General features: G+C 37.3%; 2 protein-coding genes across 2 annotated transcripts; one reads left to right on the top strand and one right to left on the bottom strand.

The window, feature by feature from the left end:
- The first annotated feature begins 10,975 nt into the window (after positions 1 to 10,975).
- On the top strand, positions 10,976 to 13,445 carry LOC104595528 (gamma-glutamyl peptidase 5-like). The gene is made up of 4 exons (XM_010256284.3): positions 10,976 to 11,400; positions 12,700 to 12,849; positions 12,929 to 13,096; positions 13,212 to 13,445. The coding sequence occupies exons 1-4, from the start codon at positions 11,092 to 11,094 to the stop codon at positions 13,323 to 13,325; spliced, it is 741 nt and encodes a 246-aa protein (XP_010254586.1). The 5' UTR covers positions 10,976 to 11,091; the 3' UTR covers positions 13,326 to 13,445.
- Positions 13,446 to 18,934: 5,489 nt separating this feature from the next.
- Positions 18,935 to 23,209, bottom strand: LOC104595527 (uncharacterized). Its single transcript, XM_010256282.3, has 5 exons — positions 23,056 to 23,209; positions 22,147 to 22,206; positions 19,700 to 19,786; positions 19,401 to 19,582; positions 18,935 to 19,247 (listed from the first exon to the last, which is right to left on the bottom strand). Exons 1-5 carry the CDS (start codon positions 23,072 to 23,074, stop codon positions 19,149 to 19,151), a joined length of 447 nt encoding a protein of 148 aa, XP_010254584.1. The 5' UTR covers positions 23,075 to 23,209; the 3' UTR covers positions 18,935 to 19,148.

The raw sequence follows: 23,209 nt of genomic DNA, 5'->3' as shown, positions 1-23,209 counted from the left end.
GTGGGCCTCTTTAACATGGGCACTGAATCAGCAATGGCCATGCCGGCCCAGCTTTGGTGTTGCCTGCCCATTTGTGGTATTGAGTCTTTACTTCAACTTGCTTAGGCCTAAGGCCCACACCACAAATATAGGATTCGAGTGGATCTCGTTGCCCCCACTTTTATATTGGCCTTATTTTGCTTGTAGGTGGCATCGACTCATCCAACCAAATGATCTTGACCACTTAAGTTTTGTTCTTTGTCCCCACTAGTTTTTGCACCCAACAAAAGAAAATTTTCCATTATAAAACGATTAAATTAATTTCATGGTTGGGTTTGAAATTTGGCATAAAAATGCCAAGTGGATGATCGTCATTTACTGAAAAATTCAGGTATCAAGGGAGATGCACCAATTGCACTATATGGGACTAAGAAGAAACATTAGTAAAAAGTATGGACACGCACGATACCCAAATATTGTGTATCCGTGGCTCAAAGGGGCGATATTTATAGTTTTAAAAAGATTTCAGATTTCAAGATTTGAACCAGGCCATGAAAGTTAGTAACGTTTGAAAATGGCTTTTTCTTTTGCCCTAAATCCTGGTATTTGGCATTTCAGTGGGTTCAATTCAAATGGAAAACCCAAGAGAGCTGATACTTCGTAAAACAATGCAATCCGGGTGGTCCCCGTTAGGCATTAAATAGATATATCAAATGAGAATGTACCATTTGCACAATGTGGACTAGGTATTAGCACAGCTTTTGTCCACATCTCCTTACATAACATTGCAAATATATATAAAGAACATCTCATCTTCCTATATAATATTATGCAGGGGAAGATGTTTCCAATTTACGGGATAATGTATTATTAAACCATTAAAATTTTGTTTGGAAAGCAATAGCTCATAGCTCATGACCAAAAAACAATGTGCCCATAATATAAGATAATTGTCACATCCAAGAAAACCTGATATTTGCCATGCCCACCAGACGGTCTATGTTTGCTAAAACTATTAGGAAATGTATGATTTGCACAATATGGACTAGATACAAGCATGCATTGGTAAGAACAATCCGTTGTAAATAGTGATCTGTAACTGATTTCATATGGTTGGACAAGGCTTTGTTAAGTTGAATGGAAATGATATCAAATAGAGGACCTTTCCAAATGTAGTCGTCTCATAGAGTTTTTTTGTTTTTTAACTCAAAAATAATGAAGAAGTGATTTTTTTTTTTATTTTTGGCAAGGAAGAAATTATATTAAGGCCACGTTTGGTTCACAAGAATAGGAGCCAAGAATCAGAATCAGAAGGGGCTATTCCGATTCCAACCGTTTGATTGGACAGAATCAGAATCTCATTCCTATTCCTGCTGGAATGGCATTCTCCCGTTTGACGGAATGGCCATTCCCTGCCCCTCTTGGGAATGAAATCTCATTCCTACTGATTCCAATTCTCATTCTCATTCCTATCTGAACCAAACAAACTATGGGAATAGACCATTCCAATTTCGATTCTAAAGCATTTTGATTCCGATTTCAACTGTAAACCAAACATACCCTAAAAAAAGAAACAGAAAACACAAATAAAAGTAAAAAAAAAAAAAAAAAGCAATTATGTGGTAGAATTAAAATTTGAAATAATTATATCTATAACATGGATATACTTAATAAAATAAAAGAATTAATATACATGCATCCCTCTTGGGAATCTCTCTCTAAGCTTATTTCAGTATTATTTAATGTGCTTTATAGAGTATAACAGTGAGCTCACTGCTCACTTGATGTGGCCTCTCACTTGCTTCCAGCCATCTGCCCATCCACATCCGCCTGCACGCTGCACATGACTTCTTATGTCATTATATAATCGTCATTCTTCTATTTAAATTGTGAAGGAAGAACCGGAGAAGTTGTTAACAAGTACCTTTAGATGAAATTGGTTTTCACTGGTTTGATAATATATACACTATTAAAAGTGTGAAACTGTGGTTTGATTAGAATATTTCATTTTTTTTTTTAATTTGGTCCTCTCTCATTATAAGGACAGAAATATAATTTAAATAATCACTTTCATCTTCATTTAAATTTCTTTAATTAAATCTTATATTTAGGGTTTTAATTCTCATTCTTTCATTAAATCTTATATTAATTGATCATATTAAAAAAAATAAGTCTAATAAAGAATAATTGTTTTTATTGATGATATATATAAATAAAATATAAATTTAAAATCAACCTTAAAATGAAGTTGTTTTCCTAATTGGTGGTGAATCAAGAGTTCAATCTCAAAAGTATAAAAACCAAAGATGAATATCAACAACTGCTTCTTTGAAAGGGTGATTAAATTAAGTTTACAAATGCATATGTCCTGTTTGAAATCTTTTAGGCCTGTTCACTTTTTGGTAAGTTACTTACCTGGGTAAGTGTTTCACAGGAAAGACTTACCCGGGTAAGTGCATTTACCCATGTTCTTTTATTTTTCATGTAAACAAGATAATAACCATTTTAGTCATAAAAATTCATTATTACAAGGGGCATTTTTGTTCCATTCAAGTGTTGGCTTCTTTCTCCCAAGGTGGGAAAGTTATTTTACCCACCTAGGAGACGGGTGTCACTTACTTGGGTAAGTGGAACTCAGGAAAATAAACTTTCCATGATCTCCACATAAATCTGAAAAAAAAACATGGGATTTTTTGGTCAATGGGAATTCCCCCCTCTCAAAATCCTAAAAAAAATGCCCCTTAGTGGAAACGAAAAGAAAAAGTTATACCATTATCAAGTAGAATATTTTCTAAATTATAGAAAAATCTATGATGCAAAAAAGATATGGTATAAGAAGAATTTTGATCAATCAAAACCCGTCCATAAATTTTGATAAATAACACCTAATGGACTATCACATTTATGATACAAATTGATTGATCAAAAGTTTTTCCGATATCATATCTTTTCGATATCATAATCGAACCCTAAATTATATTCTTAACTTTACTTAATGCCCGAGGGGTTTGGGGGCATTGCTTTGGTGATCGGTCTCATTATTTCAAGAAAGTAAAAGCTGTATTTAGTGAAAATCCAAAAAGCTAATATTAATATTCAAAATGCGAAGAACACAACTGTAATACTCTAAATAATTTATCCGAAGTAGCTGAGACTTTCCTAATTATCTTGCTGTCTTCCTCCGGATTTATTTATTCACGAGTTTAATCCTAATTATTTGCTAAAATTTCCTTAATTTTATTATTGCATTTTTACTTAAACTACTTCTGAAGCCTTCCTTTTAGTTCTCATCCATGAAAAGAAAGAGAGTTTATTAATTAAAATAAATTATTAGTTAATTTATTTGAAAACAGGAAGAGAAGGATATCCCTTATACACCACGCGTGGCAGAAAAGACACGTGTGGTGAGTAGATGTACATTCAGAAATCACGTGATTCCCGGTTCTGTTTGTTTCTCGAAAGCAACCAGCTTTCACCTTCTTTTTTTCTTTTTTTCTTTTTTTCTTTTTTTTGAAAATTCCAGCTTTCACTTTCAGACAAAGTCACAAAATCCTGGTATATTTTGTAATATAATAAGTCCCTCGATTTTCGATAATTTAGTGTTTACACGAACTATGAGACTCTTTTAAATCCATCCATCAAAATTTTAACTTTCCCCTGATCAAATTACTTTCTCACCAGGAGGAAAGCTGTTAAAATTAAAGGAACAAAAATTATTATGAAAAATTAAGAGAAAAAAACTTATCCAAAGTAAATTTCAACATAAAATAATACAGGTGAATACAGTTAATTACCTGCATAACATTTGACCAAATAAACGGCAGTTTAATTCCATGGAAGTTTATTTAACAAGGCTGTGTTTGGTTGCAGTGCAATTTTATTTGTATTAGTATAAATGTATGAGAGTACGAATGAAAAAAAAATGTAAGTTCTTGTTTAATTTTATTTTGGGTTTTACTTTATTTTGTTTGAGATCTTGATTTACTTCATTTGTACTGTAATCAAATAAAATAAAGTAAAATTTAGAACAAAAATAGATCAGAATTTACATTCAAATCATTTACACTATCATAGTTTTGCATCAGTGCAAATTTATTTGCATTGCAACTAAATACAGCCTTAATGTTTTGTATAGGTGCCACAAAAGCTCAATAGTGAAAAAACACCTTTGTCCCAAGAGATGATTCTTACACAAAAAGAGATAAATGTTTATTTAATAAATGATTTAAGCAAATATCATTTCAAACTTTAAGGTCACATTTGTTTGAGGTGGAAACTCGAACTGGTGTAAAGTTTACATCCAGGTTCGAGTTTGCATATGTTTGTTTGAGGTGTTGGTTTACACCGTAAACCAGCATCAAACTCCACCATGCCCAAGTTTTACATCGATATTTGGTGGAAATTTATCATCGACAAAATCGATGTAAAATTCCATCGTCTTCCCCATCAATGTAAAACTCCCTCCTTGGACCTCCTCTAGCCATTGCAACGTTCAAACAATCACCGATACCGTTCTCTATCGACGATGATGCAGGTATAGTTTTCCACCATTTTTTCTAATATGGAGGAGCAGATATGAGGAACAAATGCATCAGTCTCATATCGACACCATTTTGTTCCCATCTAATGGAACAAATCTGAGGAAGGGATGCATCGTTCTCAGATCTGCCTCCATTTTTATTTCGCCCATGCCGGAGAGACGACTGGGGTTTAGGTTACCCCTACTGAAGCGACTAGGGTTTAGGTTGCCCATGCCGAAGCAATTGGGTCTTGTGTGGTGTCGAGTTCTTCTATCAGCTCGCCACCATAACCATTAGGCCTAGGGAACGACTCGTAGTCCACTCTCCTTATTCTTGACTTTGCCCATGCCGATGGGGCGACTGGGTCTCAGGTTGTGCCGAGGTCTTTATCAGCTAGCACCTTAGCCCTTACGCTCTGAGAGCGACTTCCTAGTCCACTCTCCTTAATATTATTTGGCCGATGTGCGGCCTGACCTTTCCGCCTATGCAGGTGGTCATTCTGTAGTAACTTCTCATATGGCTACTTCTACGTCATCCCGTGGGATTATCTTCTTGGGTGAGTGCTTGCGAGACCATGGCGTACATGTTCTCCCCCCCCCCCCCCTTGCGAGGGTATAATGTTGTTGTCGATGCGAGCCGGCAGTTCAGGGCCACGACTGCACTGCATCAGCCTCGTAATGACACCAGTCGTCCACTCCTACAAGAATCCATAGGGAGCTTGACCTGCGGGAGCAGCTCTACTAACTGTAGGTCATCGACTCGTTCGGGAGCCTTGAGGGGCTCGACCCACAAGGGCGTTCGCATAGTTCGTAGGCCACTAACTCTCGCGGGAGCCACGAAGGGTTCAATCTGTAGGGGAGACCTCGCAAAGAGGAATTATGAGGCTTATCCGGGCTAAAATAAAGTCGACAAAGCTGCTTAGTCTATTGGCCATCAACTTCCTGGGGGAACCATGACTGGCTCGACCTGCAGGGGCAGCCTTACTCCGAGGTACTTGTCGCCAGGCTGCTGGTTGTTAAGGTCGTTCTACTGCTGCCTATTTTGCATCAACATGAATACGTCGAGCTGCTCCCATGCTCACATCTGAAAATTCATACTTCATCTCATGGAACTTTCGCGCTTCAATCCAACAGGAAATGCTAATGGCTCTACCGCGGGGAGAGGGGCGTTCACGTGCGGTAGCGGGGTATTTATCTAGGGCACTGGGGATGCTGAGTTCGGCCTGAACTTGTCTGATTGTCATAGGGGAGTTCTCTAGGTTCATCACATATGCTTTTTCCCCCTAGTAATCGGTATTCGTTCTAAGTGTTGATGCTGCTCAAAAGTGCTTTTGAGTTAATAAAAAATGGAAATTAGAAAGTGAGAACTTTAATTTCTAAAGGTGAGATCTTTTCAGATGTGAGAACTTAACTTGTTGTAGCATTTCCCACAGACGGCGCCAATTGATGAAGGGTTTTTTGGCAGCACCCTGTTGTTCGGACTACTTCTAGGTGGCCAATGACTCAGAGGCCGAAGTGGAGGATTTTTGCTGGATGAGGACTTGGATGCCGAGCTGGGGGTAGATTGGGTGCCGAGCTGGGTTGATTGCTGAGCTGGGTAGCTCTTCAGAGAAACCTGCAAGGAATCAATGTTAGAGGACCCGGGGTGTTTAACTCGGCGAGGTCGTTCCGATGATTAAGTTAGTACTCTCATAGTAGATCGCGAGCTAAAAAATCATAAAGTATGAGAGCTAGAATGTGCTAACTCGCCCCTCTCTTGTGTCATTGGGGTTGGTGCCTTTATATAGGCATTGTTTGGTTTGGGCCTCACGCACCGCATCCGAGATTTCCAAGAGGTCGTGCGTAACCAGTCCGAGATCCTCGGAGGTAACCGCCATGCACGTTGACCATCCTCCAGAACATTGGATACGTGGGCCAACTTTTGAGAAACCTGGGAGCGTTAGGATATGCATGTCGAATTTGTTGGAGAGCACATCTCGCAGGTCATCGCCTAGTCCCCAATCAGGTCGACAAGCTCTCGAGGGATGTCGCTCCTCGCGTCGAGATCACTTCAGGCGGTGACGAGGTGCTACAAGCTAACCCTGGACGAGGTGTTGCAAGCCGACCTAAGTTGTGGTCGAGGTCGCTAGGTCAGCGTAAAGGCAGATCGCCAAGTCAACAGTGAAGGCAAGTCGCTAGGTCGGCGGTAAAGGTAGGTTGCCAGGTCGGGGTAAAGACGAGCTGCAATTTGGGACTCCAAATCATCACTTAGATGGTGTCTAAGTGTCATCTAGCTATTCTGAGATGCCATGTGTCACAATGTTATTGGAGGGACAAATCCGCCCTCCTCAGGGAGTAGCCCATAATGTAGAGATGGCAATTTTCCCCATTTCCCTAATCCCCGTGGGAATCCGCTCCATGAGGATGGGAAAATTTTCATCCCCGTTAGCGGGGATGGGGAGAGCACTCCTCACCCTCTCCACCCTGTGGGATCCCCCACTAATATTTATTTATCTATGTATGTATACATTATATATTACACGTACGTCTATATATTAATATTTTAAAAAATATGTTTGAATCTTTTTTAATAAATTATAAATTTTTATTTTTTTAATAAAATAAAAAACAAAAATTAAATAATTAAGATTATAAAAAATTATGAAGAATGGGGATCGTGGGGATCCCCGTGGGTACGAGGATGGGGATAGCTTTGTCCCCGCCCTATTGCCATTCCTAACATGCCACCAAACCCTTAACTTCCCCAACCCAAGTGTAGCTAAGATTCGATCCTAAGTCTACCGCTTCAACCAGTAGATCTTATCAACCAACCAGGTACCTTGATTTAAAATAGTTATTTTTATTCTTTTGATATTTTTTATTACCATATAGGCATATATAGACCAATAAATGGACAGTTTTGCAATTTTACCTTTTTTTTCTTTTTTACCATCAACCGCGAGTCAGTGGATTAGGGGACAAAGTACTGGCATATCTAAGTGATCTAGAAGCTCACAGGGGTGGTAATCTGTAATTTACCCTTGATGTTACTCATTATTTATCCTTAGGCTAGGTTTGGTTTGAAATAAAATCTTTCCTTTTCCTATATTTTTCTTCCAAAACAAACACAACCATAATAAAAATTGCCCTATACATATTTATATTTGCACTCTTTCCAAACTAAGCCTAAGCCTAGTTGATACAATCAAATATATTTTATCCTAATTAATGCTTAATATTTCCCCTAATCCACTTTTGCCCATTGATATGTGATGCAATTAGAAGCTCCGGTGGCTATGATAAGAATGACTAGCTAAGATGAGACCGCATCAAGCGACGATGAACAAGAAAATAGTTGCGATGCAAAATATGCAATGGAATCGTAGGAGTATGATGCGACAGATAAGATTCTAGCATGGTTTTCAAAACTGGATCGGACCGGATGGTCGGATCAGAAAAACCGAGAATCGGTTAGGTGATTGATTCCAGCATTCTCCAAAATCGGATTTTCCATAAAAACTGTTGATTTTGGTCAGCAAATCGCTGACCCGAGTGGTTAACCGTTTGAACGGTTTTTATTTTTTTTATTTTTTTTATTTTTTTTATTTTTTTTGTCAAAACGGGTCGATCGCTCGGTTCGAATGATCAGACCATTCAATCCAGTAACTGGACCCTAATTGGTTCGGTCTTCGGATCGGTTTTAAAAACCATGGATTCTAGCGCGATGCAAGTAGCATGTGATGAGTTAGGACTTATCATCATTCTTGTATATGTTTAGCATTGATGTTGCATATATAGCACCATTTTCTGAGAAAGCGGTGTTGTGTATGTGTAGGTTGGAAGCACCATTTTTTGAGAAAATGGTGCTTTTTTTTTGTTTGAAAACATTGTTGTCAGGTAAGACGTTTCCTGTGGCAACAGCAACACCTTCTATTTGGTACCAATGCTCTATATTTATTTTCAACACTAGTACCCATTATAGGAAGTCCACTTCACTGCCACATCTTGTCCTCGTTGGCAGCGACAAGCTCCAAATTGAGAAAACATTGAAATTGGTATCTCTCTAGACCATGCCTTCACGATTTCCAAGGCATGATTTGAAGCACTATTTTTTATGGAAAAAACGATTTTAAACATGTCACCGTTTTCTAAAGAATCGATTTTTTCAACGTGGCACTGATATGTCACTGTTTTTTGAAGCAATAGCATCAATGCCAAACACCGCCCTTATTTGCCAACTACTAGAATTCTACAGTTAACTCCCCAGCGTGTGACAATTACATAACCAACCCACCAATAGATTCCTTGCTGAGGAATCTCCTTATAGCTAGATCACATGCCATACACCATTAGATGCTAGTTTTCCTTTTAGTTTTATGAGTGTCTACTTGATTCAAATGTCCTTTTGGTTATTTGGGTATAATGTTTTTAGATCCAAAATTGTAATATCTTCCTTCTCTTATCATTATATAAACCATAACAAGCTTTGTATTAGGCATTTTTAGGGGTGATCGTTTCGGCCCGGCCCAGAAATTCTGGGCTTGGGCTTGGGCCTGGGTTTTTTGTTTAGGCCCGGCCCACATATATTTAAACTTACACATTTTGTGTATAATGTATATATGCTATATTATATTATATTATATTATATTATATTATATTATATTATATTATATTATATTATATTATATTATATTATATTATATTATATATGTATATATATATTATAACATGATATGTATAATTTATATTATATGTAATATTTTATATTATATAATGTATAAAATAAGTTTATATGCATGTTATGTCATTTAATATATAGATATGTAATATTTTATATATGAGTTACATTGGCCTAGAATCAGGCCTGACCCGGCCCGGGCCCATGTAGACCTGGGCTAGGGCTTATGTTTTAGGCCCAAAACCCTGGGCTCGGGCCTAAACTATAGCCCTTATCATAAGTGCAAAGCCCAGCCCGAGCCCGGGCCCGGCCCATGATCACCCCTAGGCATTTTTTAAATTTTGAATACAACTAGGGCTTTCTACCTTCAAGGCGTTCCTACATTTTTCTTTTCCCTTTCTTTATTTTATTAGTAATAACCAATGTGATGCATGAGATGCTGAATTTCTACTTTTTTATGTGTAGAATAGTAGAAAAAAAAATTCTTTTCTTTTTTAGTTATAAAGCTTCAAAACTTTCTTTTCTATATAGCTTATATATTATAAGAAGCATATAAATCAATTGATGGTGGACAAGGTTCAAAATATCGGCATGCCTAATACATCGGTAAAGGCGTATCAGGCAGTATCGATAATTTTTTTTTTTTAGTTTTTTCAATTTTGGTTAAGAGGGGCCGGTTTAAGGTCCGTCCGCCCCTTAAACCCATTGAAACCCCGATACACCCTCTATAGGGGCGTATCGGGAAGCGCCTGAGGCCCGATACATATCGATACTTTGAAACTTGATGGTGGATCAATTTATACCTTATGTGGTTAGTTGTAGCAAAGACTTGGGTTGGGGTAATGGCTACCTCCCATTTTGTAGCCCTATAAAGCAAAAAAATGTGCTTAGCATGAGATTAATAACCAAGTTAAAGAAAGAGTTATTAAAATTGAATTGATAAAGCTAATCAAAAACTCACGTTAAGTTATTTCTTTTTACATTTTATTATTGAATGGAACAATCTATTAAATAAATCTACATTAAATTAAATTAATAAAAAACAAAGGAGTATATGGTTTTGTTTAAATTGGTTCACCCCATGTAATAGTGGGTAAATTTGGGTTTTTAGACATCAATTTAGGTATAAGTTAAGGTTCATATTTAGGTTGACCCTTAACCTAATCCAATCCATCTAATTTACACGATATTTTAAGAGAAAAATAAAAATTAATAAAAAGAGGAAATATTACAAACATTAAGGTTGTATTTAATTTGAAAGAAAAAATAGGAAAAGAAAGGAAAATGTTGGAAACCTTTATAAACCTCGTATGAATTTCCCAATATTTTCCCTCTTTTCCCTACCTTTTCCTGCCTAATTATAAATTAATATGTGTGAAAGAGAAAAATTTATTAGAGTAAATATGAATTTTATGAAAGAAGATAAAGATCTATAAAGTTTTTAATGATTTAATATAAAAACCTCAAAACCTTATCACCATTTAAAAGTGTAAAAGTTAAAAAAGACATTCGGCCATAGATTACAAAAACGAAGGATAAGCTAAAAAAGATACCGGTGTCGCTGGCTCGACACCGGCCGCACCACTATCGAAGCGAATGCGGGGCCCAGCTAAAAACTTGAAAATAAAAAAAATAAAAAAAAACGACAGCTTGAATCAGCGGCATCTAACGTGGGCAGTGAACTCGCCGTAAAAAATTGAGAAAGAAATTAATCAAGAAAGGACAAAAAAATGAGGGGGTTTATATGTAAATTTGAGTTGAAAGCTTGGGCGTTTTCGGAAACCTACCTTTTAAATAGACCAATTGCGCAGCTCAGCAGAGTCCATGTTTGTTTCCACTCTGCGTCTGAGGAGGTGAGGAGGTGAGGGAAGGTGAAGAAGCGTCGGGGAGGAGCGGCGTCTCTCGGTCGACATTTCGATAAGAGAGGTTTGAAGCAATGGGTGAGAAAAGATTTGCCGTTCTTCTCTGCGCTGATGATTCGGATTACGTGAAGAAGCTTTACGGAGGGTATTTCGGAATGTTTATGGGGATGTTGGGAGACGACGGAGAGACGTGGGACAGGTACAAGGTTTCCGGCGGCGAATTCCCCGACGACGAGGAGCTGGAGTACTACGATGGGTTCGTGATCACCGGGAGCTGCAGTGACGCGCACAGCAATGATGTATGGATCGTCAAACTGATCAATCTCCTCAAGAAACTTGACTCCATGAAGAAGAAGGTCCTCGGCATTTGTTTTGGGCACCAGGTATGAGCGTATTCTTAATTTAGTCACTTCAAAGAAAGAACAAATCTGGTTAATTTTACTTTCAGATTTCCTTGTAGATCTGGTCTCTTCTCTTGTGCGAGAGTGTTGTTTGCTGCGATTTTCTCAGTACTCATTCGTCTTTGGGAGATTCGAATCTTTTAATTTGGGAAAAACATGCATTGACAGAGACAAAAACAAAAACAAAAAAAAAAGTTTTTTTTTTTTTTTAGTTGGACTGAAATTGATCTTACATACCTCAACAACACTAGAAATATGCCTGAACAAAGCTCTTCTATGGGCTCGTGGAGGGACAAAACTCAGAGGTCACAGAACCAAGATTAGTCTAATAAATAATAAGCGCTTGATGAAGAAATAATGACGACAAAGAAGGTTTGTGTATATCTACGGCAGGCATCGACCCTGCAACCATTTTTTTAAGCTTTATCTTTTTTTTCTGAAGGAAGGGAGACGAGATATCAGATAGCTGGCATATCAGGCTGGCAGGAGTCAGTTTTCACTCTTGTTTGTTTGTATTCAGCTGGAGTGAGTCGATGAAATTGCAGGGTCAGATGTGATCTGGCACGTGGAACAGATCCGATATGGGAATGGGAATGGCCCCAATCAGGCTGGGACGCGATCACAGGATACGACTCTGATCACCCCGACAAAGAAAAAAAAATTAATGAAAAAGTAAAGAATGGCAGGTGGAAAGCAAAAGGGCACTGTGGAGGCTTCCACAGGCAGAGCCAAGGTTCTTCATTTGGAGGAGGAAGAGGAGGGGCACCTGTATTCTATAGATAATAACGAAAAATCAGCCACGTAAAACTCTTGTGTTAATCTGAATGGGACTCTTTAGTCTTCACTTTACAATTGATAGATTCATTTATACTGTACATCTGTAACAATGATGATGATCTACAACTCATTGGGTATATCTGTTCATGGTATCACAGCATTTGGAGATGAGATCATCGATCAGCTCCAACACGTCGAACAATCTTACCAATCTCATCTCTGTTGAGATTCGAGTTCTCCCAGTTTTGAGAGGCTTGGAACTAACAGAGAGAGAGAGAGAGAGGAGTGCTTCCCATGTCCCTTGGCTGTTTGCTGACTCTGCTCGATGCTCCACAAACAGCTAACCGGAATCACTCCACATCCACAAACTAGGGCCCTGCTTTTGGGTTGTACAATTAAATAATCAATCCCTTGATTGGTTGGTTAGCTTTGTTTAATCCAATCCTTGGAATACTTCGAAGACTGTTATGAGTTGTCTGTAAGTGTTTGTTTGATCAAACGCAGATCCTATGCCGCGCCTTGGGCGGAAAGACGGGTCGGGCGGTGTCGGGGTGGGACATGGGAATAAGAAGCGTAAACCTGGCTCCCTCCAAGCTATTCTCCGCACTCAAGTTGCCTTCTCGCCTCCCCATCATCGAGTGCCACCGAGACGAGGTCAGTGATCAGCTTCAGAGTTAGTACTGTGATGCTGCCCCTCTCTGAGCAATTTTAATTAATTCTGTTAGACATGTAGGTGTGGGAGCTGCCTCCTTACGCAGAGGTGATGGCATGGTCTGATAAGACTCGCGTCGAGATGTTCAGGTATGGGGATCACATCATGGGTATTCAGGGCCACCCTGAATACACCAAGGACGTTCTTCTCAACATCGCCGACCGCCTCCTCCACCGCAATCTCATCCAGGTAGAGAGCCACTGCCCACGGCGATCGGCCACCACCCACCAACCATCTTTTTCTTACTTAGCAGACATATCTGTGTCGACCCATTGCAAATGTTCTAATAAATTTATGATGTCAGGAGTCCCAAGTCGAAGCGGCGAAGACGAGCGTCGAGCAGCGGGAGCCGGACAGAGAGGCGTGGAAGAGACTGTGTAAGACCTTCCTCAAGGGGAGTCGTCTATTGGTATACTAATAACAACGTAGCAACTGTCAACTGATGTTCCGTCTATAAGGAAGAATAACAATTTGTTGAACGCTTGACATCCATTTAGATTTTGTAAATATTCTCATCAAGTTGTTCCTTTTGTTTTTTTTTTTTTTTTTTCTCGACGGAAATGCTTTAGTCTTTAGAAGCAAGTTTGCGTGTTTTTTACAGGGTCGATGATTCGATCTGGTTCCAGGCAAAAACATATTGGAATTAGGTTGCTTAAAAATCAGAGAAAAGGAAGAGTGGACTAAAACAGCGCAACCCACAAGTTAGCTTATGGGTGACGTGGATCCTCTTCTAAGTTTAATTATATTCGTCCATTGCTTCAGTATTTGTGGCTTTTCTGCTCAGATTACTATTAGAATTTAGAAATCCCCCAAGGCTTTTCATGCAAATCAGGAGTGGAACCTTAGATTCATTCAACCCACGTCGGTCTTAACTGTGATGGTCCATGGATGGCAACCATACCATCTACAGCCGTAGTAGGGCCGTAGCATCAATCATCATAAAGATGAATTGCGCAATCATCGCTCACAAGTAACAACATCTACAATTTTGTATTTGCATTTTCTGAATCCCCAAAATGGGTTGCTGTTAAAAGTCCCAAGTGTTTGATAATGGGTATTGCACAAGAAATGAAACACCAGACTCACAGTCACAGAAATCAGAATAGTTAAAGGGGAAGGGAGATAATGATCTCAAAAGGTTTTGATTTTGTAACACCGATAGAAGAGGGGAATTCGAATATCACATAGAAAGCTAATGACGAGACGGTGAAGGTTCTCTAAGTTTATGATGACATGATGCAGGAACGAAGTTATGGGAGTAGTAGCATAGCATATTTTGAGGTCACATCTGCACGTAATAGAATGCACCCCAAAAACGCCCCACATGCACATCTCAGCGAGCGATAACATCTCCGATGGGATGTGCTGTATGTATGGGTAATGAATTGAAGCTGATATTTCATGTAAAATATCAGCGTGCGATAACATCTCTCCTCCAACCCTTATAATACACCGCCCTAACCCAAATACCCTCTTCCTCTGTTTAACAGAATCATATCCGCCCTAATCCAGCAGTCCCCACCTTTGTCGTCGACTCGCCACCAGCTACTGCAATCTCTCTCTCGACTTCCCATCTCCTCTCTTCTATTATTTGAAAAAGAAAAACCCTAACCCCCTTTATCTCTTCTCTAATCTGTGTTCAACCGTGAACAATAAGGAGCCAGAACCAGGACTGGAACTGGAACTCTAAGTGTATAATAACAAGAATTCAAATTTGGACTTGAGAGATAGCTAAAATATCAACCATTTTTAGAATTTTGGACAAAAAATTAGGATTTATTTATTTTTTTTAGTTATATGTTTATATATGCATGTTTTATGAGTGCTTTTATTCATGTCCTGATTTTTTACTACATTGATATCTATGTTATTCATGATTAGTTAATTATTTTTTTATATACCAGTTCTGTAGTCCAAGTAAATTATAGAATGGTACAAAATCCCAAACCATAATAAAATAGTTTGGTTTCGTTTAGTTTTTATGCCAAAGCAGTTTGGTTTGGTCTAAGAATTTCCCAAACCACAATTTACTGGTTTGGTCTAAGATATTCTCCAAACTACACCAGATCGGATCGCGAACACCCTTACCTCCAATACTACTAATGCTAGGGGTGGCAAGAGAAAAATCAGCAATGTCTAGAATATGTTTAATGACAAAGTTGGTACTAGGCATTTGAAATCAAATAATAATGAAATTGAACACAAATTGAGCATAGGTTTTTTGCCAATTTTGACTATTCACAAGAAAAAAAAAAGAGGCAAAAACTAAAAAATATATATCATATATGCCGAACAACCATTTTTATTAGTTGTTGATAACTAACCATTTTATTAGCTAGCCCTAGGCTTCAAAGATTTTTTTAAATATTTATGTCAAAAATCTGAGATAAAATATAAAGAAGAACTTGTATAAAATGTTCAAACACAAGTGGAATTCCACCTATTCTATGTTATATAGTAAAGACATTATTACTTATTTTTATAATGAGAAATGCCCCATAATGTTATAACTAATGATGATTGGGAAGTTACAACCTGTATAAAATATTTTTGATAACTTTTTTATGATGCAACTAATGTATTCTCGAGTGCTTATTACCCAACATCTTGTATTTTAGTTAATCAATTGTTTATAACCACTGCATGTTTTAAAAAATATAGACATGATTTAAAATTTAAAAATATTGTTAGTGCAATAAAATAAAATTTTAAAATATTAGAAAAATATTTCTTCTTTTACCTAACTGCAATATTAGATCCTAAGATTAAAAAATAAGTTGTAGATGTTTTACTTGAATCTTATTATGATAATATGGGAATTGATCTTGGATTTAAAAAGATGAAGTTAAAAATTTATTATTTATAATGTTTGGACACAGAAGAACTTGTTTAGGCTCCACTTCTAATAGTGGATTAGATAAAGTTTTGTCGTTACTAAATAAAGAGCAATAATCAGTTGTTGCTTCATCAACAAGTTCATTTATGGAACTTCATTTTTATTTATAAGTTAATTTAACATATTTACTCCCCTATGAGGAATTACATAATTTTGATATTTTAGCCCAATGAAAAGAATGTAGAAAATAATTTGCTTGCCATGTGATCTATTAACCCCTTTTAATGTCTATAGTTCCATCGAATTATTGCTTTAGTGCAAGTACTAGGGTATTATAGGACAAGAGAAGTTTCATGTATGAGGAAAGTGTAGAGATGTGTATATGTTTGATGGACTGGCTAGATGTAGAAGACAAACAATAAGATCAAAGAGGACATGGCACTTCAATTGATGGTGATGGTTCACCAGATTTAGATTGTGAGTATCAAAATCAAGGAGATAAAGGAGGTGGAACTTGATTTTGAAGAAAATATTGAAGTCAATGCTTTTTTGTATAGTCAATAATTATATATCCAATTTTATTAAATTATTTTATTCCAATTCCTTTGCAATTTTTTCAATTAGTGTTACTTCATATATGATCGAATGTATGCATTAAATTCAAATGAAATAAAACTTTTGAATTTCTTTTCAATTTAGTATCTATTTTCTATCTTGTTAAGTTTTTTTTTTCGAAATATTTATCATTTTACTTAGCGAAAAAAGTGAAAAAGACTTGGCAAAATTGCCAAAGGATCTGGTCCGTGGCTTGGCAAGGCCTCCTAGCATGGCACAAGCCCGCCTAGGCTCGTGTCCTTAGTCATGCCAAGCTTCCCCTATGAGGGGTTCCAAGCCAGGCAAGCACAACACGCTACAGTGCAAACAAACCACAAAATTATGTCATATTGACACGACACGGCCCACACCTCTAGGGCAAGGGCAAGAAGCCACTTCCATCACCTTCTATGTGAAAAGCCCATCTCCCGTTCTTTCTACCATTATTTTTTTATGATAAGGATATTAACACAAATATTCAACATATATCCCAAATTTTTTGCCTCAAACCTTAAATAAACCCATTCCAAAATGGGTAAAATATTCAAACAACCCTAAGTTTTAGGAAATGGACTAGAACTTAAAAATACCCTTAGTTTTTTAACAATTAACAAAATCCTCCCCTACCGTTGGCACGCCATTACAATCCGTTTGTATACGATGCCACGTGAATAATTTAATTTTTTTAATTTCCAAAACTATTCCTTACAATTGAAAACACCCTTCGACCTAGTTAATTACCCCTCAAAGATTCTGGCATCAGATTGAGCCCACCTAAGGTGTGCCACTACATGCGCGTTTTAACAATCAAAAGATGATTGAGATTGTGCAGAAATTGAAAGAAGAAAGGAAGGCACATATGCAAGACAAGGGAGCAGCAGATGGTTGCTAACAGAAGCTGGAATGGTATCTTTAGCACGGGCTTAGCCATGAGCTTGTGCTTTGAGATATCTATATCTGCGTCAGTTTCATTTTTATCAAATTGTGCAGGGCAAAGTGTAGGACATGATATTTTGTACTTCTATTGCCATAGGTTTTCAAATAATTAATTTTTTCTTTTGGGTTCGATATAATATAGAAAAGATATGATATCCAAAAAACAACTAACCAATAAATTGGAATTATAAACGTGGTAGCCAATTCGGTGTTATTTATCAAAATTCATGGGTTTTGATTGATCAAAACTCTTTCCATATCATATCTTTTCCCTTTTCCTTTTTTTTTTTTTGAACAAAAAACAACAAACAAACAATTATTTTTTTCTTTTGTAACGGAAGTTGAACCCGATTACATTGATTCCATTCTGATCTAAGAGAAAGGCCAAGCACTCGAATGTCCCATTGAGAAACTAGGAATCACCTTTGCATATATTTCTTAGGGATGTTAATGGATCGGATCGGATTCGAATCAGAGTATGTTTGAATTCGATCCAATAACAGAATCCAAAATCCGATCTAAAGATCTAATTGGATTTTACAAATGGTTGTTCGAATCTGAATCCGTTAAAATGTCAGATATCCGAATCCGATCCAATCCAATTAAATTATGAAAATTTAATAAATTATTAAAAGAAAAAAAATATATAAAAGTTTATAAAAAGAAAAACAAAAATATAAATATATTTCAACTATTTTCATCATATATATTAATATATACATGTCCTTTTATAATTAATATATGTTGGATCTGATCCTTTTGGATCGGGTAAGTGATCCGAATCTGATCAAATTTCCAAATCGGTTCTAATTATCCGATCTGATCCAAGGCCAAAAAATATAGGATTATCCGGATCCGACAAGTTGGGAATTACTTTTGTGGTGGTTAATGGTTGTAACAACACATCTTCATCTTCCGCAACAGGTTCTAATGTTCTGTCTTTAATTGTGTGTCTCGGAGGATTCAGCGAATCTATTCTCTCATTCATCCCCTTCTTTGGTCCTCAATGATGATTGAGTTCACAGAGTTTGAAGAGAGTTGTTGCATTTTCTGGTGCTGTTATAGCCGTTGGATTTTATTTTAAAAAGTTGAAAACTAATAAAAGACAAAATCAACAGAACATCATTTTGGCGATGTAAATTGTCAATAAAAAATTAGGAATACTGAGGTTTTTCTTACAAATTTTAGTCATTTCTTAAACCTGAAGTTTAAATATTTTATCCTTTCAAAAACCCAAAATATATATTGTAGTCAGCATCATTCAAAGCTGTTTAACTCATAAATCCAAGCCGGTTATAAAATGGCAAGACAGCACAAAGCATTCACCTAATCCTTTGGCCCCAAAATGGGTGAATACATTATTCATGTCCTGATTCCTAAGGCTCGTATACCATACAAAATATAAAGTTTTGCACTCTACGTATTTGCATTTGCATTTGTACTATATGCCAACCCTATTAAAATAAAGCATTCCAATCGTACCATATGCCAACCCTATTAAAAACCAACTTTCATCGATCTAATAATGTCAAATGCTAACATTTTTTTAAGTTAAAACGTTAATGCAAAACACCATGCATTTTGATCCATGGACCTCCCTCCCGCCCATACCATAATATGCCCGCAACCCCAAAAATGTGAAATGTAAAGCATAGAAGTAATGAAAAGTTGAGAAGTCATGGGTGTGTGTTCTACATTTAAATTAGAAGTAATCAAAACGTCATGTAACAGTAGCAATCGACATTATTGACGCGAATCCTTCATTCATCCACTAACATTCCCCCATCAATTATAAAAGTGCTCAATGGGTAATTTAAAAAGGCAGTAAGTGAAAGTGATATCCAACGCCAGGGAGGGGGCCGAGCGAATACTCACTCAAGCACCCATTACCGACCCAGTGTTCCTCCGGCACTCGTTCAACATATCAAGATAGAATTGGCACTTGCTGATGTCACTCCCGTAATTGTTGATGCACTGCAAAATACAACAAATTAATAAGAAAATAACGATGGAGTCTGAAGTTGAATCAGGTAAATAACGACATGATGAATGGCATTCTACCAATTTGAAGCGAGTGGGAATATTACAATGTTCTAGTGAAGGAATGAAGAACTTAATTTGACTTACGTCTTGGAAGGCCTTGGAATGAATGTTGCATGCATCAGACCCACCAACACTGTTCATGGTTGGAGCTGGGGCAGCTGCAGCAGCAGCCTCAGAGACTACAGTTTCGTGTTGAATGGTACGAGGTCCAAGGACAGCATCAACAGCCCGGTGTGCAACTGCACTTCCAGTTCCAAAAGCCATGCCTGTCAAAGATGGTATCACACAAGCATAATTAGAGAATCCATCATTTCCTCCACCACGTTTGATCACTTGTCAAGTATCAAATTCTTTGTAAATACAGAAGAGCATTGTTTACATACCCTGAGCTACAGTGGCACCAAGACTGCCGAGCAAGGATCCACCACTACTGCTACCCTGGGCAGGGGCTGGAGGAGGAGCATGACTGGCTGCAGCAATGACAATTGACAAGCGAAACCAGAGAATCAACTAATAATTGACAATAACACTAGTTTCACCTTTCAACTTCCAATATGCATCAAGCAGCATCAACTTGCAGCAAAATACACCAAGGTAATGGTATAACCAAATTATGATATGGCAATCTTGAAAAGAGACATTTCTTCACATGATGATTATCAGGATCATTACATCAGAACCCAGAATCAAACAGTATATTTCAAGTCAGTAGTCAATAGCAGATTTCTGTAGCCACTAAAGGAATAACATGCTGAGACTTTATAGCCATCTCCGTGGATTTAAGAATAGCCATGCAAAGTGCTCTTTACCCTTAAGGGGGCGTCCTTTTTTTGGATTTTGAGAGGGGGGAATGTTGGTCAATGGGATTTTGTTTCTCATTGACCAAGAAACCCATGTTCTTTTTTCAGATTTATGTGGGGACCAAGGAAAGTTTATTTTCCTGGGCATTACAAGTGATACCCATCTCCTAGGTGGGTAAATAACTTTCCCAACACTTGAACGGGACAAAAATACCCCTTTTAATGATTGAATTTTATGGCTAAAATGGCCATTGCCTTATTTACATGGGAAATAAAAGAACATGGGCAAATGCACTTACCCGGGTAAGTCTTTCCTGGGAAACACTTACCTGGATAAGTGTAATTACCCGGGTAAATAACTTACCTAAAAGAAAACGGGGACTAAGAGTTGTTGAAAACTAATGTTGTCCACCTATAACAGGAACATTACATGATGGACAAGGTAATAGAGAATTTACACTAAAAGTTCAAGCACCAAAGTCCCATTTATAAGTATCCAAGAGTGGTGGTGAACGGTGAAAGTTACGCTACCCAGCCACAGCTGGAACATGGCACAGACAAGGCATTGGACAAGAATTTACACTAAACTTGATGCTTCCATGGGCTCATTTTGAAGTTCTGCCCAAAATAGGTTGAACACAATTTCCTAAAATCCATTAGATGGTTTAAGGTACTAATATTGTAAGTAATTTATCCTATTATATCATGTGGTGAAAGGCAATTCATGAAAAACTGATAATGAATTCACAAAAAACCAGTTCATCAGCAGAGGGGTGCAACTTACCATATCATATCATGTAACATAGGTGATAGGTAAAGGCAATTCCTGAAAACCTAGTAGAGGGATTTGTGGAGACTAGTTGTCAAGGCAATACCTAGGGACTAGGGAGGCACCTAGGCAACAAGGCACAAATAGTGGGGTTCACTTATATATGAATTGAGTCAGTTTCTAGATTATCTTGGACTAGAAAAAAGTGGCCTGCCTACTTCACCCCCTTTATATGTTGGTTTTCCTTGTGTGTGTATTCCTTTTCCCATGTTCATATTATTTATTTTCAAAGTTCTGTGTTTTTTCTTCATTTTCTTGGATAAAAACAGGGTTACACCCCTTTCTCATTCTTCTGTTTTTATTTTTACCCCTTCTTTTTCAAGGACCAAAACAGGGAAGATGTCCTTTTTTATGTTTAATGGGTTACTTATTTTATTGCTTTTTAGTCCACAATTACTCTATGTTCTATTAAATATATATTTCATTAGAATGTTGTGTTTGGGATGTTGATATCATTATATTTAAATTTAAAATACCATTCTTTGAGTTTGGATGGGCTCCCCACAGAGAGCGCTCCACAGCACGTCCATCCCATGCATTGGGAACATCTCCCATACTTGTCATGGGAAGATGTTCCCAATGCATGGTAGGGATGTGCTGGATGCATGTGGGGTGCACTCTGTGGGGATCCCATCCAAATTTCAGCTTTTTTATAATTGTGAATATTTTTTCTTTTGACATGAGATTTATTGCCAAGTGAAGATCATTGCTGTTTTTTAAATATATATGCCCATTATGCTATGTAAAACTAGGAAATTAACATATGATCTAGAGTCTTCTTAAATCAAAATCCATCACCTAGGTAGGCACCTAATCAACTAGGTGACCGAGTCTGGGTGCTCCCTATGACCTATCACCTAGTTTCACCATGGTGGCTTGATAACTATGCTTGTGTCAAAGTGACTCATCTCTACTTTTGGGGTTCTAAGGTGGTAAAATGCTTTAGCCAATAGGTTGGGCAAGAAATGGTTTATAAAGGGATCTAAATGCTATATCACTGTAAAGTTTATAGTGATCCTCTTTGAAAGTCTATCTTGTACAATTATTGTAAAGCATATTAATACATCAATGCAATACACAATGCATGCACTTTAACACCGACAAAAAAACGACCAACAATTAGCAACCTCAAATTTCACAGCCAAAATAGACAAAGCTTGTAATGAAAAAGTATCGCTTGTCAGATGAACTACTGTAATACCTGGCTGAGGGGGGTTGCGTACAGGTGCAGGACGGGGAGATGCACGGGGAGCAGGTCTTCCTGCAAGAGTAAGATAAAACAAAGGGATATATCAAATCATTAGCCAAAACAAAGAAATGAACAGAAAAGATAAACTGTGACAGTGCACCAAGTGAAATAGAAACCAATTTCCACTAAAGAATAAAGGAATATGCCACTATAAAACAAATTTATAAACGATGCTGCTGCAACAAAATGAGGCCTAGTTAAATTGGCAAAAAACCGAGTAAGAATTATGTCAAATCAGTGTGATAATTCGAAAAGAAAACTTCCCAATAAGGGTCAAAGTTGAAGCCAAGATAACAGGATTACGAAAAAAAAGTAATTTTTTCTATTGATATTGGCATTCTTAAAGTACATTGCACATAAAACCATGAAACAAAACAGCTTGGATAATGAGATAAGTTACTGGCCACAAGTCGAAATGATATTCACTTTACTAACAGACAACTAACCAAGTGCACAACTCGTAAACTACATGTTTTTCTATATTAAAAATAAAAAAGGAAAAAAAGTTGTATATAAAAAATAATAAAAGACCAAAAACGGTGACAAACTTGTAACCATCAGCAAGAACCTTTCTATTTTTCCACGGTTGAGACAACAAACAAATTAAGTGAAAAAAATAGAAGAACACAACCAGACATAGAACAAACAGATGAGTCTGAGTAAAGAGGATAGAAAGAGCCTATGTGGTTAACGAGTATATTGATGTGGTAAACAAACCCTAGATAAAATAATAGTCGATGAGAATAGCTAATTTCATTACATCAATTTAGAAATTAACAGAATGGAGACTTGAAAATGCAAGGAAGAAGAAGGAAGGAAACCCTAACTTAACAGATAGGGAAGAGATGAGTCGAGACTCACCAGAGCTTCGGCGCGGCATTTTTTTAAAGGCGGCGAAACACAGACGAGAGAGAGAGACCTAAACCTCGAGCGCAGAACAACGCCTTCTGAATTCCAACTCTGTGGGGGCAAGGAGAGGCTTACAAATTACTATTTATAGTTAGAAATCTGATGG

Source organism: Nelumbo nucifera, chromosome 5, assembly GCF_055504915.1.
Source record: "Nelumbo nucifera cultivar China Antique chromosome 5, China Antique-T2T, whole genome shotgun sequence".
NCBI lineage: Eukaryota > Viridiplantae > Streptophyta > Magnoliopsida > Proteales > Nelumbonaceae > Nelumbo > Nelumbo nucifera.
Note: the sequence above shows the minus strand (reverse complement) of the source record. Positions and strands in the feature narration are given on the sequence as shown.